This window comes from Symphalangus syndactylus, chromosome 9 (assembly GCF_028878055.3).
Source record: "Symphalangus syndactylus isolate Jambi chromosome 9, NHGRI_mSymSyn1-v2.1_pri, whole genome shotgun sequence".
NCBI classification, from domain to species: Eukaryota; Metazoa; Chordata; class Mammalia; order Primates; family Hylobatidae; genus Symphalangus; species Symphalangus syndactylus.
Genome location: NC_072431.2, coordinates 39,021,978 through 39,040,796, shown reverse-complemented (window position 1 = coordinate 39,040,796; position 18,819 = coordinate 39,021,978). Strand labels below are relative to the sequence as shown.

The following is an 18,819-nucleotide window of genomic DNA, read 5'->3' as shown; positions in this document are numbered from 1 at the left end:
GCTGAACAACAGATACTCAGCTCTGCAAGGCTGATTTCTTTTGTGAATAGTTAACATTTTTTTGATAGCCTTATTTTTAAGAAACGTGTTAGCCCTTCTCTTGTTCTTCAGAGATAACCCAAAATAATATCATTTGGTTTTTTTATTTGTTCATAAGCCAAAGCTACAGCTGCCCTGTCCTTTTAAAGGCAGAGCTGCAAAATTCATTTGAGTTCCAGAGATAAATCAGACTTGTCCATTGCTATTACTTAATAAGCCAAAGTAATGGAACATTTAACAAGAGTTTGCCCAAAGGCTGAGTCAGATTATATACAGGACACCATCTATATTGTCAGTGTATAAACAGCAAGTAAGTTGTTAGTATATGTTCATGTCCTGTGCAATATCTGGGACATACTTACACTAAAAAGAATTTATTTGGAAATCATCTTCAACTAGATATCCTGTTTATTTGCCGTATGTCACAATTCAGGTCACCATTTATCTACCAAACAGAATCAATAACCTGTTCGTCCAATGTGGCCTCAAGTGGGTTTTGGCGCAGAAGCGCTCCTCTTGGACCACAGGTGTGGTCCTGGTTGCAAAGTTTTGATGTGACATCAACACTATACAAAAGTAAATGTAACTGCAAATTTTGAAATTCACAGATGGGTCTTTGAAGTCCAGCTCAAAAGCGTGGAGGACTGGTTAAAATAAGTCACAGACTTGCCGGTTTGGGGTTTCTAGAAAGAAAAGTAACTTGAAGAGTTGAAGGCTTGTAGAAGACCTTTCCACAAAGGGTGGGAAGTTGCAGCAGAAAAGGCTTCTTCGGGATTTAGAAGGAGAGCGCGCGAGAAACTGAGGGAGCCAGTAAGAGCCGAGCAGGGACTGGTGGGCTCCCGATGGGGTGTAGCCAATCACGGCAGAGATGGGTGGGGCTAGGCTGCGGGAAGGGGCGGACTGCCGCAGAGTTGGCTCCAAAGTGTGGAACTCAGCCAATCGGAACCGTGCAGGGCGGGGCTGGACTGCGGAAGGGGGCGGGTTCGGAGGAGTGAACTGTGCGGGTAGTGCGCCTTTCAGCCTCACCTGCAGCTGCGCCTCCCTGCACCTGCGCCTGTGCTTTTCTCCCAGCACTGCGGACGCGACTCGAGGTTGACGCTTGCTCCGCTCGTCATGGCCTACCCGGGATTCGGAGGAGGGGTGAGTCCCAGCCGCTTGGCCGTGTCCCTCTCCCTCGCGCGGTGTAGCTCCCCGGGGGCGGTGCCAGCGTGCCGGGTCCGCCCTTGGCTCCTGCTCCCTGCGTCCGCGCCTGGTACTCGGCGGCGCCGGACTCCAGGGCTGTTGGGAGCCAGGGCCTGGGAGAGCATTGATCCTGGGCTGACTTGGAGCCGCAGGTGTTCTGGTCTCGTTGAGGACCCTTGAGGAGCGTCCTGGTGGAGCCGAGGGAGTAATGTGTGTTTGGAAATTTGTTTCCTGGAATGAAGGAACAAGCCACCCTCTTCTTGTTCCAGTAATCTTTTGTGGTACATCACTCCCCCGCCCCCCACTCAGTGTTGCTAGGGATCCTCTTTCTGAATTTCCTGACCACTTCTTGTTCTTTAAGTTCCTTATGAATAAACTAAGGTGTACGGTAAATAACTCCTTTACTGTTATACGAAGGGCAACCTGTTCTAGACTCCCCCCTCGCCCCCAGGCGGGGGGAGGTTACTCTTTCTTATAACTTTTATCCTACATCACCTTTGGGAGTTGCAAGTTATAATTGTAGAGTCCTGGTGGCTAGCCTCTTCTTTTCAGAAAGGAACCCAAACCTATAGTATCGATGTCAGTGATCTACAAAGTGGGTTGGGCACGCTGTGTTAAGAGAGTTAACAGTAGTTTGATCCATTGCGGTGTGGGTAGAATATAATATATTTTCTATTTGTTTTTTACCTAAAAAGAGAAATTGTGTTTCACTGGTTTTAACATAGGACTTGACTTTGGGCTATGGTTGTGGTCTTCAAAGGAGTTACTCCTACCCCTGGGAGTTCATGGTGGTTGTTGTTGTTGTTGTTGTTTTAGGATATGAATATCCAGGTCCTCAACTTCCACACATACTTGTTCCTAAAATTGATTTGCTTTCCTTAAGACTTGCCTCAATTCCCTCTGGCACCTTCCACTTTGTAATGCCTACGCCTCCTCAGTCCTTAAATTTAGGAAGGAAGTTTAAAGTACCTAAGGAAAGTAAAGCCCCTTCAAAGATTAGTCAAGATAGCATAAACCTGTGGGTCTTTAAAAACGTCCCTAGCATATACGTATTTTCATTTGGTTGAAGCTGTTAGAAATGTGTATATTTACTCCTCTTGGTATGCTCTGAATTCATATATGTATGGCAGAGTGAGGTGGCAAAAGTAATACATTTTCATTCAAATTATTTGGTGCTTCCTTACCCACTTTTGTCAGAGTGCTTGAATTTGATGGAGAGTTCCATGACACAATAAAGAGAACGTCTGTATGTGTTTTGAATATTTAAATACCCTTTTCCATGAATTTAAAATAAACATCTCTTTTCAGCTGTTCTCATGCTCATTATTAATCGCCGGAAAGAGAAGTACCCTCAATAGCTGAAGCAATATAGATTAGAGGCACTGATTTTAAAAAATGTAATTGAAATATTTTAAGATACATTGGATAAAATTTTGGGATAAAACTTACATGATTTCTTTACTAGGAGAATATTAATAAGATAGTTGAGACTTTATAAATCATGTTAAATAAAGGAAACTCATACCTTATTAATGTTTCTTATATTCTTTTAATAAAATATAAAATGTCAGCTACTAGACCTAATTGTTTTGATAGTATGCTTTAATTAAGTGCATGATTTATCTCTGTAGGAGATGCATTTCCAATAGTGTTTTACTTTCTTAAGTATTGTTTATAAAAATTGTATTATTTTCTTTTTTTTGCTAACTGTATATGAATAAAAATTATAACTCAATGTAAAGGACTTTTTTTTCTTTTCTTTGTTTCTCATTTTGGTCACAGGAAATCAAACAATCTAAAACTTTGTTACATGTTTTTATTTCTACATGTTGTATTATACAAGCTTCAGTGTTTTCAATAATAAAAATACATTTTAAGCACAGAAAACTTAAACAGATTAGATTTTCACACAAGAAATAACATACAAAATGAATTCAAAGATGAAGAATCTGTCTTTAGGAATAACTTTTAATCTGTTTTCTCTGCCCAATTTGCAGCATTAACTTTCCCCAATCCCGTAGTTTGAGAACCTGGTGGTCAGATTAATGATGGTTACCAATTCTTTACCATTCCCTTTATCGAAAGGCACAGACTATTTCTCCACTTTCTTCAATCTGGGTTGGGCCTGTTTCACCTTCATCTGGTAGAATACAGTAGAAAAGGCACCATGGCAGTTCCAGACTTAATATTTTAAGAGGACTGGCAGCTTCTCTTTCTCTCTCTTAGAAGCTGACTGCCATGCTATGAAGAAGTGGAAGAGCCATATGAAAGGGCCCATGTGGAGGAGAACTGGGGCCCCTGGCCAACAATGTTCATCCCTAAACACGGTTTACATAAATTCGTATTTCAAGTTGTCCTCTTGATAGTTTCAAATGAGTCAAAATTGATCATTATTATTATTACTACATAATGTCAGTAAGGAAAGGCTTAGACAATATTTTCATGTCCAAGCCTTTCATGTTGCTTTGCATGTTTCTGAATTTTTACTATTGCCATTTTGTGATGGCTTTAATTAAAACTAGATCACATAATCTGTAACATCAGAGAATCCCACATATATGAACTGTGATAAGTCACAATAGGCTGAAAAGAAACAAGTGAGAGGCCAGCATACAGAACTCTTATCTCATCCCTCAGGATACTACCAGAACCACAGCAGTTTCTTTAAACATTTTGCTTCCTGCCCCTTAAAAGATTTTTGAAAAACTATATACCATTTTCCCATATTTTATATTGACATATAAAGTTTTTAAGTTTAAATAGTTGTAAAGAATATAATACCCAACATATTGTAAATGTTGACACTTAATAAAATTTCATTGTATTTACACATATATTCTAAGTATGTGTCTTGGGGTTTACTTCTTAGTTTTACTTTAGGTAAAATCTTGCATTGTTTTACTCCTTGTTTACTTCAGTGATGTTGGTAAACATTTTTTAAAATTGTACATGTTCCTCTGTTAGATTAAGTTCTTAGAGGCTAGTAAATTTCTTTTTTCTTTTACACTTCTTTTAATGCTGGGTAATATATGTTGATGAATTGTGTCTTAATGTAGGACATCTAACATTTTGTAGTTAGAAGTTTTTGTGATAGGATTGTAAGCTTTTGGTAACTGTGTTTACTTTTTGATGGACTTCTAATAATTTCTTTTAATCCAACTTTTATAGATAATAGGTAGTATTTATATTACTAACCTTCTCCCCTTTCACAATTATAGTTTGGAGATTTTAGCATTCAGGTGCCAGGAATGCAGATGGGACAGCCAGTGCCAGAAACAGGCCCAGCTATACTCCTCGATGGATACTCTGGGTACCCAGCATATTCAGACACTTATTCCTCAGCTGGTGACTCCGTGTATACTTACTTCAATGCTATTGCTGGACAGGTGAGATGCTAAATTTATTGCATAAATAGGTCTTTAAACATTATTGCTTAAGAGAAATGTCAGCTATTTAGAGTATCATTTAAAATGTATATGAAATTTATATTTTATATGTATCTAGACTAATTTTTTTCCTGAGATCAGAGATCAGCATAGTCATAATTATTTCATTTTAAAAGCCTGTTGATGTGATGCTTGATACATTGTTCATTTGACTAAAAGAGGAAACATTGTTTTTCATAGTGGGGAAATCTGATTCTTTCTTACCTAGTATGCTTGCCTTACTGAAATTCTTCTGCAAGGGGCTCCTCTTACTAGTCACTAAACACCCCATCAAAACTTAGATATATCTTCTTATGAGTTATCATTTTTCTATCACTTAAATCTTTTTATTTCCTTCACTCTGTTTGACATTTAGGAGCATCATACTCTCCCTGAGTGATCGATAACACAAAGCTAAGCGTGCACATTCTTTTATAGCATGCAAAAATGAGTATTGGAAATTTTAGGCAAGTAGGAAGTATTTTTAAAAATTATAAGGAACAATATTTCTAACTTGGGCCTCACTCCCATTTTTTAAAAAAAATCTCAGTTAAAACCTAAGTATGTCAAACAATATGATTGGAAATCACTTCAGAGTCTCATAAATTTATTCAAGTTGAGAAATTACATTTTTTTCACAGGTGAAGTTATGTCATTTATAGTAATTTTGATTTTATGTGGCTGGTAAATTTTCCAGATTGTCAAAATAATCATGTTGGGATTTATTAATTAAAAATTAAAGGAAATAGTATGTTATGATGTGGTATGGTTTTAGGATGTTATTTGTTTCCAGTAAATTTGAGTGATTATTTAAAGGACTGACTTTATTATGACCAATAGCGAAGTGTGAAACTGCCAGTTCAAGTACATGAATTCTGTGGGTGAGTTGTTACTGATGATATGTGAATACTGTGGTCAAGGGAAGCTTTTCTTTTACTCCTACATAACTGTAACACTATACCACAGTTTATTCTTTTCTAAGTGATTTTATATATATTTTTCACGTGAAATTTCAAGGAAAATTAAGCAAATAGGATATGTATTATACCCCTTTGTATCAGTTATTAGTTGTATTTGACAGAAGCATTGAGTAAATATTCAAGATCGGAAGGAATACAATATTATAAGATGCCAATGTCTTTCAAATAATTGATAAATAATACAATATTATTTGAGTCAAATTCCTAAAGGTTTCTTTTTCTTTTTTCTTTTTGGCCCTTGCTGCAATGATTCTAAAATCTGTCTTGCATACTGTGTTGTTGAGAATAAATATTAAATTATAATATATCATATAAATATATTATTAATAATTGTGATAGTGTGGTCCTAATGTAAAAAGAAACATATAATACTGAAGAGCCCAGAAGCTTACCTGTGAATTCATTATATGGTAGAGGTAGCATTTCGTATCAGTGGGGAAAGAATGATTCCTGAATTAACTATCCTGAAATAATTAACAATTTATCTAAAAGTAAATGTAAATCTTCAGCCTGTACCATATAGTAGCATGAATTCCAGATATATTAAAGGATTGAAAAGAAGGTGTGTTTGTGTTTATCTCCCATTGTTGAAATAAATGAGCTTGTCTTTTTTTTTTTTTTTTTTTTTTGCTGCTTTAGTACGTATTGCAGCACCTGCTATATTTGTGTTTTTGTCTACAAAACTTACTAGAAGAGTGATGAACTAAGATAGTTGTGTGTGTTAATGAAACATTTGGGAACATCTTTTTAAGATGTGTGTTTTTTTTTCTTGATATGTTTCATTTACTTGTTTAACAATTTGGGGGGAATGTTGAAAGCTCTTCTGTGGTTATGGAATACAGTGGATTGGTGCATGGAGACTGGGGGCCAGAGAGGATTTGGAAAAAGAGTTCTACATGAAAATCATCTTGAGGGAGTTGGGGCAATGTATCAAAGAGGAGATTTGTAAATTGTGGATGGTTCTGGGACAGGCTCGATGATAAAACAGATTAGGAAAAGGTAAAGAAACTGGCAGAATGGATGTTCCAATACCAGACTAATGGGCAGAAACAGAAATTCACTCTTGAGTCTTAGCTGTAGTCCATACCTCTTTTCTTTTATAATGGTCAAGAAAGATTTATTGATGTAGGTAGAATTTTATAGAACTTTAATAACATTTTATTCATTCCCTTGAGTGTTCACTAGGTCTAATATGCTTTTCTAGGAATAGACAATATACACCGAATTAATATATGTGGCAGACATTCTGTTTTGGCTACCCCAATTTCATTTACAACCCCCTTTTACCTTTTATTATGTAGTAGAGGCTGGGGAACTATAATAATCACCATCCCAGATACCTTTGTAGCTACTAAAGGCAGCCATGTGCTGTAGGACTGACCATTGACATGTCAGTGCAGTATCTTTGGAAAATCTTTCTACCCCAAATGAAAAAAGCCTTACTGGGAGCAAGCCTTGGCTGTGGCTGTTTTTGCCCCTTCATTCTTCCTGCCTGGAAAGGGGACTTGAGGTATGGAGGTGCAGCAGCCATCTTGTGACCCTGAGACAACAGGCTTGAGATAAAGACCTATAGACAGGGAATGTGGAAAAACGTAGAGATTGATGACATGTCCAAGTTGCCATACAGCCCTGTTCTGCCTAGCCTCAGACCTGTTGTATGCAACAATAAACCCCTATTGGTTTAAGCATCTTCAATAATATTTTCTGCTGTTTGCAGCTAAATGGTACCCTAACTGTTCTACTCATTATACCATTGCCATTTTAAAGGATTATACTGGGAATAAGTAGTATTATACTGAGAATAATTCTGTTATCTCTGTTTGACTATATAATACATTCATCATATAAAATTACAACTTGAAGTATATGAACTGGACATGTATTTGGAAACTTTTTTTGACTTCTGAACTATTTCAGCATTTTGTCGGCAATAAATTTGGTATGTTTGAACTATTTGATACTTTCCTTAAATCTCCCAGTCCTGTGCTTTTGAATAAATAAACTCCATAAAGACAAGGTTCTGGTCATATTTTCCCTACTTGACAGATAGATATTAGGAATATATAAACATTTGTTAAATGTTTTGAATGGATGAATTAACTATCCCATTTTCAACTTTTAGTCTAAATATTTAGACTGTGTTTTTTCATATGTTGAGTTCTACCTAGCTTTGAGAGATCAGGTGCAACATCTGACTTAGGTATACTGCTCCTGGAACCTAACTACCGAACTGACATCTACAGCCACATCCTTTTTTGATGGGCCTCATAATTAATAATGCTCTATGAAAAACACCTGATTAAAGGTTTCTGCAGTGTTCTTATTTATAGGATGAAGTATTGTAAACAGTAAGGATTAAATCATCAATTAATTTGGGGAAATTCTGGTTTCTGTCTTCACACATACACACACGTGCATCACTGTAATTAATACCAACAACTTTAACTTTTGTATGCAAACTGCTTCTACTTTTCCACACAGCAACTGTGATGTGGGCATGACACAGGTACCTTTGTATTATAGATAAGTAAGTGGAGACTCAAATTGAGTAACTGAACAAATAGGACTTGAAGTTGGATATTATTTTAAAATCTGCTGCCTAACCAAGGGCAATTGATTTTTAATTCTCTACCTGATGCTCTTGTAATTTAATTAGGACATTCAGCTTTCTACCACTAATGCTACCTAATTCAGTTAAGGGTTTATACAGTTAGCCTAATTATCAGCTTCAGCTATAGGTAAAGAAATCCAAAAGTATCACTTGGATTTTATCCATGTAGTTTAGGAAGACATTGCTTATTTGTGAGTTAGTCATTAAGATAACATATTTTCATAACATCTCTGAAGTGATATACTAGCAGAATGCTTTCTGATGGCAATGAATAACTTCCAGCAAAGCTGTTATGGTTGTTTCTCTGACTTCAAAAATTCTGTGAAGAGCACATGTAAAGCAGAGTTCCATTCATTGTACAGATTTTTAAATGTAATCCACATTTGAGTGAGAAATACCAATATTTTTAACATTTTGAAGTGTAAATGAACATGGTCACAAACAGTCAGAAATGCCAGCAGTTTAGTGAAGAACCAGAGGTAGTTGTCTTCATTCTACCAAACAACTAACCTTCTTTGTACTAGATACTCTGCTACAGCTGGGAATACAAAGATGAAGGAAACTCAGACACTGACTCAGAAGATCTCTATGTAGCCAGGGAGATACAGACATGTAGAAAATGATAAGAATGTAGGGAAAGATGTGCTAGAGGTGAACAGGTGAAGATGATTGCAACACCAAGAGTTTGTACTTGTTCTGTTTGCTGAGAACAGCACTGCCCAAAGTAAATATAAGATGAGCCACAAATGCGAAGCACATAAATAGTTTTAATGTCTCACAGCATTATTTCAAAAAGTAAAAAGAAATAAGTGAAATTAATTTTAATGCTTTATTTAACCCATTGTATAAAAATCCTAACATTTCAACATTTAATAAACATAAAAATTATCAATTATATTTTACATTTTTTTTACTAAATATATGAAATCTAGTGTGTCTTTTATACACACAGAACATTGTAATTCAGACTAGCCACACTTCAAGTGCTCAATGGAACATATGGCTAATGGCTGCTGTATAGAACAGCAGGAGCATAGAACACTCTTCCTTCAGGTATCTGCATAGCTTGCTCCTGTGCCAAAAAGGCCTTCTGCCATCTTTTAATTTGAGGAAAAATTTTCTAACCTGTTCTCTCATCTAAAAATATGGCTAATTTTTGGCCGGGCGCGGTGGCTCACGCTTGTAATCCTAGCACTTTGGGAGGCCGAGGCAGGCGGATCACAAGGTCAGGAGATCGAGACTACGGTGAAACCCCGTCTCTACTAAAAATACAGAAAAAAAAAAAAATTAGCCGGGCGTGGTGGTGGGCGCCTGTAGTCCCAGCTACTCGGAGAGGCTGAGGCAGGAGAATGGCGAGAACCCGGGAGGCGGAGCTTGCAGTGAGCTGAGATTGCGCCACTGCACTCCAGCCTGGACGACAGAGCGAGACTCCGTCTCAAAAAAAAAAAATAAATAAATAAATAAAATAAAAATATGGCTAATTTTTAAAGGTATAAGTTTCTAACTACAGAATTTCAAATTTAGTAAGCAAGATTCCCAGAAAATACGTGTGACAGAGAAAGGAGCACTTAGATACTCTTGACTAGGTAATGCCATACGTATGGTCCATTGAGAAGAATGCTGCTTAATATTTTGTAATTTCTATTAGAGCAACTGCAGTTTTGTAAGGTGTTCTTTTGCCAAAAATCCATTAGAATATGAGTGCTGATAATATTTCTTAGAAGTAGTTTAGAAAAGTTTTTTGTTTTGTTGTTTCTTGGATCTCTTATGAAGAGTAGGTTTTAAATTTGCCTCCTTGATCCTTCATCATAGCTGACGTTTTGCATTTGTGCCAATGTATTCCAAAGGAATTACTTATTTTTGTTGAAAACAGGATGAGGTACTGAATCATAATGAGAATACTCAACCTATTTAATTTCCATTGTGATTTCTTGTTTGCATTTTAAAACTATTTTCTGTAATAAGTTCAGGCAAGACATGTTTGGGCAGTAATCAGAAGAATAGCAGCAAGATACAGGGGGACTCTAGAATTTTGCTAGGGGTAATGGTGGGGGAAAATATATTTTCCCCTTCCAGTTAAAGCTTCAGTATTACTTATAAATAATTTCCTCCCAAAACAGCATGAGTGGGGATGTTTTCGAGACTTTTCTGAACACATTTTAGGCATTTTTCTAACTGTTTAAAATAGAAGTACAATGACTGTTACGAGATTATTTTGAACCATTATAGAACAGGGTAATTGTGCTATACTTTAGAAGTAGAAGAAATTATTTCTGTTGTATGATATTTTGTAATATGCCTTTATTGTCAGTAATTATCTCTAGAATTTTGTAGTTAATTATAGAGTAATGTTTCAAAGAATGCATATGTCTTGATTGGCCTAGAACAGTCAATTGACATTTTAATAGGCTTTTACACAACTGCACATTAAATTAGGTCATAATTATTTTTAAACAGGGTGGTGAAGTGGATGCTGAAGAACTTCAGAGATGTTTGACACAGTCTGGAATTAGTGGAACTTACTCTCGTGAGATCTTTTTTCCCCTTTTGTTGAAATTGTAATAGGAAATTTATTTTCTTACTTTTTTGTGCCTGTAATTAAAATGTTTAAAAAATTATCACAGTTATACATGCACATAGTTTAAGGAGTCAGATAACTGTAAAACTCGTTATAAAAATAACTGTTCATTGTGCATTCCTGTCTCCTCAACATTAACTGTTCCTTAACTGCTCATAGAGACTTAACTTTTAAAAATCTGATTCTTTTGAAATTTGCCTCCAGATTTCAAGATAGAATATTTTTCACAATTGATTTTTGGATTTTATGATTATCTATTGATATCCTGCTATGGAAGATGAGGATTTCACTTTATTTTAACCTTAAACTCTCCCCTGTCTCTGCACTCCACAGAGGGACATTTCCCATCCTCCTGTCCTTCCAATGTAGTTATAATATATAATAATTTTTGTTAGGTATGTTAGTCTTTATTTTTACTATCTGAATCCTGCTTATAGCTGTATCTTATGATAATGCATGATTACTTTTCCTTTTTTTATAATGTTTTGCTTTTCTTGAAATCGGTAGTTGTCAGGTATTATCCTAGAACTCTGGGATATGCTGTTTTTTATGTGTAGCTGTCATACTGGGATTCTTTCACCATCATTCTGGAGCTGGCTAGATCTCCTTTTTACTCCATGTCTTCTTGTCCTCTTTTAAAAAATTCATTATCTTATTTTAGTAAAATGTATAGTTAAGTAGCTTCTTAATAAAAAAAAAAAAAAAATACAGCCAGGTGCAGTGGCTCATGCCTGCAATCCCAGCACTTTGGGAGGCTGAGGTGGGCGAATCATGAGGTTAAGTTATCGAGATCAGCCTGGCCACCATGGTGAAACCCTGTCTCTACTAAAAATACAAAAATTAGCTGGGCGTGGTGGCACGCACCTGTAGTCCCAGCTACTCGGGAGACTGAGGCAGGAGAATTACTTGAACCTGGGAGGCGGAAGTTCCAGTGAGCTGAGATTGGGCCACTGCACTCCAGCCTGGTGACAGAGTGAGACATCGTCTCAAAAACAAACAAACAAAAGAATACATGGGAGATGAATTTTTGAGAGCTTGTGTATCTAAAAATGCTTTCATTCTACCTTCAGAATTGATTGGCCAGGTATAGAATTCTAGGTTACAAATGATTCTCATGTAGAATTTTAAAGGTATTGCTCCATTGTTTCTAGCGTCCCTTGTTGCTTTATCTTTCTCTTTCCTGCCTGGATGTGGTGTGATTTGTTATTCCTCTCTGGAAACGTGAGATCTTTGTCTTTAGTATTCTGTGATTTGATGGTAAAGTGCCTAGTTGTGTTTTGTGGGGAACTCAGATGGTATTCTCAGCCTGGAAACTCCTTTGCTTTAGATGTCGGACATTTTCTTCAATGATATTTTCTGTTTCTTGGAATGCTTTTTGTTTTCACTGGGTTTTCTACTTTTATCATCTTTTCCCTCCTATCACTTTTTTTTCTGAACTTTTTGGGAATTTTCCTGAACTTTATTTCCTGAACCTTCTATTGAGTCTTTCATTTCTGCTTTTCATTAAAATCCAAGAGCTTCTGTTCTATTTTCATGAAAGTGATATTGTCCCTTATCTCTCTGAGACTATTAATATATTTTTAAAGTTTTTTCTTCCTATATAACCTTTGTTTTTTCCAGATTGTTTTTTCTCCTCATTTTGTTTGTTTTTGGTTGTCTTTCATGTTAGGTGCTTTTCTCAGTTATCTGATGATACTGCCTTGCTCATATTTTAACTAAAATACTGATTAGAAGCCCTGAGATCGTGGTTAGGCATTGATTGTGGGCTTCAGTGTATGGTGGTTTGGCTGGGCAGTTTTGTCTTGGAACTCAGGGTGTCAGTATCTTTAGGGATTCCCTTTTGGTCTGGGTTTTCAGTTGACCTTCTGCCTGGAAAGGAGAGGTGGACTCAGAAGGGTTCTCAAATCTTTTGTAAATTGTCCTTTAATTGCCTTGCTTTTAGAAGATAGCCCTGTCTCAGCTCTGGTATCTTGCATTTCAGAGACTTCTCCAGAGAATAAAATTCCAGACTTCTGCTGGGTTGGAAGTAGGTGTAGCATCCATCCAACTGAACTGAGGCAGGGAGGGGATATGAGGCTTAGAATGCTCCTTAGGTAGACATTCAGCCAATTCTTCTGTTTTTATCTCCACTTTCACACCCACTTTCAGAAGTACTGCCAATTCTTAGGCATTTGGGTTCTTCTCCAAGGGTTGCTTCTCAGCTTTTCTCATTACAAGTTCAGGAATCCATTTTCTCAGATCTAGGTTGGTTAACTCACATCCATCAACTCTTCAACTTGCAAAATTTTGTTCCCTTATTTCCTGTCTAATTCTCTTTTTCTCTAAAGTTTTATGCCTTTAATCAGTTTACTCTCCACTCTAATGGGCTATGGGGAGGAAGTGAAAAATCTGTCAACTTTCCTGAAAAGTCTGTCTCTCCACTCTTTGTCCTAAATATTTCTTTTTATACATACACATTCCTATTCTGAGATTGAAGATCTGCTTATTTGCTGATTCAGTTTTAGCGATCTATTATCATTAATTCGGATTCTCCCACTTTATGAATGTGTGCCAAGTTAATTGTAAAGCAAAATAGATATTATTTACTTGCCCAAAAGAGGAAAATACCATTCCAGAAATTCCTCATGTAGTCCCCTCACTCTGATAGTTGTATAGCCTTAGCTTTGTAAACATGGGGAACTACCTTTCTGGGTCCCAGTTTCTTCCTTTTTTAAAATTGGAACTATTATACGCTTAGGATGTTTATGTGAAATCATGTAACACACGCCACCTTACTCATACTAAGAACACATTGAGTATCTATTGAGTTGTCAATTTGAAAATACTACAACAATTCTAACATTGATACTATATTAAACATTTAAACAAAATCAGCAGTTTTAACTCTTGGAAAGTTTTATAATTTTTTCTTTAGTGGGTCTAAAATTTAGCTGAAATAATTTTCTGCTTTTATAAAATGTTAAAATGTTATGGATAAAATAAAATAATTTTGAAAATTTTTATTCATTCATATTAATGAACTGCTATTAAATACTTTGTAAGTTTAAACTGTACTAACATGATATTTTCTTTATCAGGACATGAAATTAGTGTTGAGATATGTCAGCATACAAGTTGAATGTAATTGGATTATAAAAATTAGAAAAGGATTAGAAAAATTGAATTTTATCAATAGTTCATCAGTTGTAGTTCTATAAATATGAAAGTGTTAATATTTCAAATCACCCCTGGTTTTAAGATAGCTTGTATTGATTTTTTCTTCCTTTTTTCTCCCCCCAACCCCCGAGAAAAACCAGTTGCTTCAATTCAGATGCTCATTTTTTCTTACTTGGTCTATTACAATAAACTACCAATGGACTTACCTATTTCCAATGTCACCTCACTTTATATTTTATTCATTGTAAACTAAGTTTCTAAAATGGAAATTTAAGTATTTCCCTTCTGCTTCTGAAAACACTTCAGTGGCTTTCATTGGCCCAAACTTTTTGGGGGTAGTATTCAAAAGTTTCATGATTTGGCCCTCATTTGCCTTTCTGATGTCATCATATGTCACTCTCTCCCATATACTTTAACTCAAGTTTTGTGATCTCTGAGTACATGTCAAACTTCTGCTTTAACTCCACTTGTCATTTGTGTTATGAAGACTGGAAGTCTTCCTTTTCCCCAGGCTTGGGTGAAGCCAAGTGCTTTACATACCTGAAATTTCTTTGTCACAGTAATTTTCAGTTAGTTTATAATTGCTTTTAATTACCTTAGTCCCCTCACTAGATGTGAGTACTTTGAAGGCAGTAATTTTTTTTTAAACAATGGGTGCTTAACATTCAATACTAGCTTGTTGATTGTGGTGATTTTATATATTTTGGCAGTTTTTAAATGTTTTATTTTGAAACTAGAGATTGTCATAATTTTACATAGATAAAGTTGGGCATACTCTAATTTAAATATTGAATATGTTTTACAGCTTTCAGTTTGGAAACCTGCAGAATTATGATTGCCATGTTGGATGTATCCTTGAATAGAAATAGAAAATACTAGAATAAAGAGTAATTGCTTTCTGACTATCAAGCCAGTGGTTAGATTTCAGTGCCCATAGTGAACTAGTGAATTTAAAAATACTTTGTAAGATCCTGTTTAAATTCTAGGCTTTCTAGTTTTTATACAGAAATCTATTCATATGATGAGTTTGGCTAAGTCTACAGAAGCATACTCATGTTTTAGTCAATGATTTAGAGTCAGATAAACTCAGGTATCAGAATTTATTTTTGTTAATAAAACTATCAGAGAGATCACACAGGAAAAATGGGATTTAATGAATTCAAAGAGCTATGGGCAGCTCTTAATGCCTGGAAGGAAAACTTCATGACTGTTGATCAAGATGGAAGTGGCACAGTAGAACATCATGAGTTGCGTCAAGCCATTGATCTTATGGGTAAGAACATTAACATTCTGTAGAATCTATAAAGCTCATCTTTGTTCTTTGATTAGATGAACTTAATTGCGTCAGTTTACTAAGTAATAAAGGGATATATTTTTTCGCCAGCAAGTTCCTTTGTTTGTTTTCAAGATTGTAGGTAAATTCTGACCAAAGACCTCAACAAAACCATTTTATGATTTTTTTTCAAAAGATGATCTTCCATACATGCATACATTCTGAATTTCTTCTGTTGTGTTTAAATTTATTTCTTTGTTAGTACTTACCACTTAGATTGTATTCTTTTATAACTTGTCAGGATCTCTAATTGGGAGCCAAAGCTTGCCTCCCTCAGTCACAAGTCTGTACAAAATAGCTTTTCAGCAGTAAAAACCATGTTTTTGTTTGTCTATTTTTTCTTAGATAGTACAGAACACATAGCAGGTGCCAAAATACATCAAGATGAAAAGGTTGCATTTTAGAGTAATTTAAAAGTATATAACTTTTTATTCTTATCATACCTCTGATAAGCTGATGTCCCTAGTGTACTTTCAAAATGGATAACATGCAATGGAGTTTAATTTGCTTAAAGTTAATGCAGTTTTAAGTAGCTTTATGAATTCTTCTTATGCTTGTGATTTACACTCTTTTTCTAAACAAAATATATTTGTATGAAAATTAATTTTTTGGAAGTTAAAATCTGAAACCAGTGGAAGTGGACTTATCTCAAATTGCAATTTAAATAAGTCAAATTAGTGATTTGTTTGGTTTTGTTTTATAAATAGACATTTTAATTTAGTAGTGGGGACAGTCCAGCCCATATAAACGTATATAGTTCAATTATAGATTCTTAATACCTAATGGATTAAACCTGGACCTTAATTCAGCCTAATGTTGGGAAATTAATATAATCTTTGGCAGAAAAGAAAACCTCCAGAGTTCCAGTTAGGCAATGGAATGTAAAAAGGGTATTCTGGATTATCCAAATTTAAGATCTTCATATATATTTTAAAATATTCAAATTATTTTGCTGAGAATACTATGGGAAAATCTAGGAATTTTATCAGTACCACATTTAGCTCATAACTCTCTAATATGAAGTTCAAAATATATTTACATATAATTATATCAGTTTGCATGTTTTACTGCTTCTTTCAATTTATACCTTTCCTGCATTACATTCTGTTGTAGCTACATGTATAATTTTCTCCTGTTGCATTTATTTTGGTTGGTTTCACCTTTGAATTGATTAGTGTCATTTGTTCACGTCTACAAATCCAGTAATGTATGGGCAATAATACTGGGCTACCATTCTTCTTAGTAAAATGTATACATCTCATTAAATGCATAGGGCCATCTATAAGGGTACAGCAAGTAGAATATATTAATTTATGTTTTTATTCAATTTTATTCGTTTTAAATTTTAGATTTTATTTTTTAAAATGGGAGCAATCAAACAATAATACATGTATAGAATTTAAAACTAAACATACTGGGAATGAATGATCAAAAACTTCTTTCTCATTGATATAAGTATAAAATCAAAAATTTTGGACATCACAGGACTACTAGAAAGAAGAACCAAGGAAATCAGTGAAATAGTGAGAAAGCTGTTATTATTATTACAGTGTATGAAGAAACACTAAGAATTCCAGGACAAAAAAGAATGTTTTTCTGTTTTTTTTTCCCCCGTAATCATGTTGATCCTCAAATTTCCCTTAGTTATAAAAGATACTTTCAAGTAATATGTTCAGTGGGAAATATCATTTGAATAACAAAGATCATTAGTAATCTTTGCATTTATATTCTTTAAGAACTATACAGAGTTACATAATTGAAATATTGAAGCATTAAAACCCATGAAATTAGACATTATTTCAAAATAATAATATATGATAAATTCATAAGAAGAGAATTATTTTCTTTTCCTTAGCTTTGACTTTATTACAAAGTTAGAATTGTGATATTTATATACTGATTAACAGGATTAACAGTGAAGCCTTTGTCTGATCAATTTCAATATTAATATGTTTTGTTTTTAATTATATTTTTGTGGAATGAATTTTGAAAGTTATTTTATGACTTCATTAATGAGAAAGCAATCTTGCAGTGTTCTTATGTTCTTTACATTTAGAAGTTTTAATTTATCTCTTTTTTAGGTTATAGGTTGAATCCTAAAACATTAACTACTATTGTTAAACGTTATAGCAAGAATGGCAGAATTTTCTTTGATGATTATGTTGCTTGCTGTGTGAAGCTTCGAGCATTGACAGGTATTGACTATTTTAAAACTAGGTGTACAGTATTATGTAGCTATTTTTCTTGAATAATGTGTCTCATTTCCTCCAGCAAGTTTATAATAATATGTGTTTTCCACCTTTATTCACTGTTAAATCTAATTAGTTTTAAGGCTTTAAATATTAAGGAATATAAATGATAAAAACTTGTTATATGTTATTTTTGGAAGTTTTTCTTCATATCTCTGTTGCCTGGGCTATTCAATCCCTTAAGATTTAATTGAGTATGAAATTATTCTTTTTTTGTACCTGGGGGCACTAAATATTTGAAACTATGTATTTTAAATTACAATAAAAATATAATTTTTTTGTTTAAAGATTTCTTTAGGAGAAGAGACCACTTGCAACAAGGGTCTGCGAATTTCGTATATGACGATGTGAGTATCCTGCTTTTGATATTTATACTGCATTCTAGATAGTTCTTAGTAAAAAAATTTAAGTGATCCCCAAGTACCAGTACTGGAAATAATATATTTTGTATGCCATATACTTTTCCATATTTTTCAGCTTAATGCAAATATAAGATTAATATTGGTATAGGTGCCAAACACTTTGACTTCATGTTAAATTGTAAATATACTTTTCAATTTTTATGACAGGTTTTTTGAATTTAAAAAAATGATCTTTCAAATCACTTTTAAGGGCCAAAACCACCATTATTTTTAAAAAGGGTAGTTTACTGTAGTGATATTTTTTCTCAGGGAGGGAAAAATTTTAATCCATGACAGATTATGAAGCTGTTCATTTCTCATTTCAAATGGTTACTATTAACCTGATATTCAGGGTTTTTTAAAATTCAAGCTGTAAGACAGTTATATTTTACCTGTGCTTTAATGTTTCAGGGTTTTTGTTTTGTTTTTCTTTTTTTTGTTTTTTGTTTTTGTTTTTGTTTTTTTTTTTGAGACGGAGTCTCGCTCTGTCACCCAGGCTGGAGTGCAGTGGCACAATCTCGGCTCACTGCAAGCTCCGCTTCCCGGGTTCATGCCATTCTCCTGCCTCAGCCTCTCCGAGTAGCTGGGACTACAGGCACCCGCCACCACGCCCGGCTAATTTTTTGTATTTTTAGTAGAGACGGGGTTTCACCGTGGTCTCGATCTCCTGACCTCGTGATCCACCCGCCTTGGCCTCCCAAAGTGCTGGGATTACAAGCGTGAGCCACAGTGCCCGGCCTGTTTTTCTTATATTTACTGATGGAAGTTACGAGGTCAACATTACTGATATTTATTGGCTTGAATTATAAGCCTTGGGAACAAACTTTTCTCTCTTAAGAAAATGCTCTTTGGAATATAATTAGTC

General features: G+C 34.8%; 1 protein-coding gene across 4 annotated transcripts in view; it reads left to right on the top strand.

Annotated features, from left to right (window-relative positions):
* Positions 1 to 18,819, top strand: part of GCA (grancalcin) — a 43,817-nt gene that overhangs the window by 22,525 nt on the left and 2,473 nt on the right. For 3 of the 4 annotated variants that reach the window (XM_055291954.2, XM_063609470.1, XM_063609469.1), the window contains 6 exons: positions 4,440 to 4,607; positions 10,695 to 10,764; positions 14,777 to 14,820; positions 15,097 to 15,244; positions 17,386 to 17,499; positions 17,842 to 17,900. In XM_055291954.2, the coding sequence (XP_055147929.1) occupies positions 4,440 to 4,607; positions 10,695 to 10,764; positions 14,777 to 14,820; positions 15,097 to 15,244; positions 17,386 to 17,499; positions 17,842 to 17,900 (603 nt within the window). Of the gene's footprint in view, positions 1 to 991; positions 1,180 to 4,439; positions 4,608 to 10,694; positions 10,765 to 14,776; positions 14,821 to 15,096; positions 15,245 to 17,385; positions 17,500 to 17,841; positions 17,901 to 18,819 lie in introns of those variants that run through there. The other variant, XM_055291955.2, reaches the window with a different exon arrangement.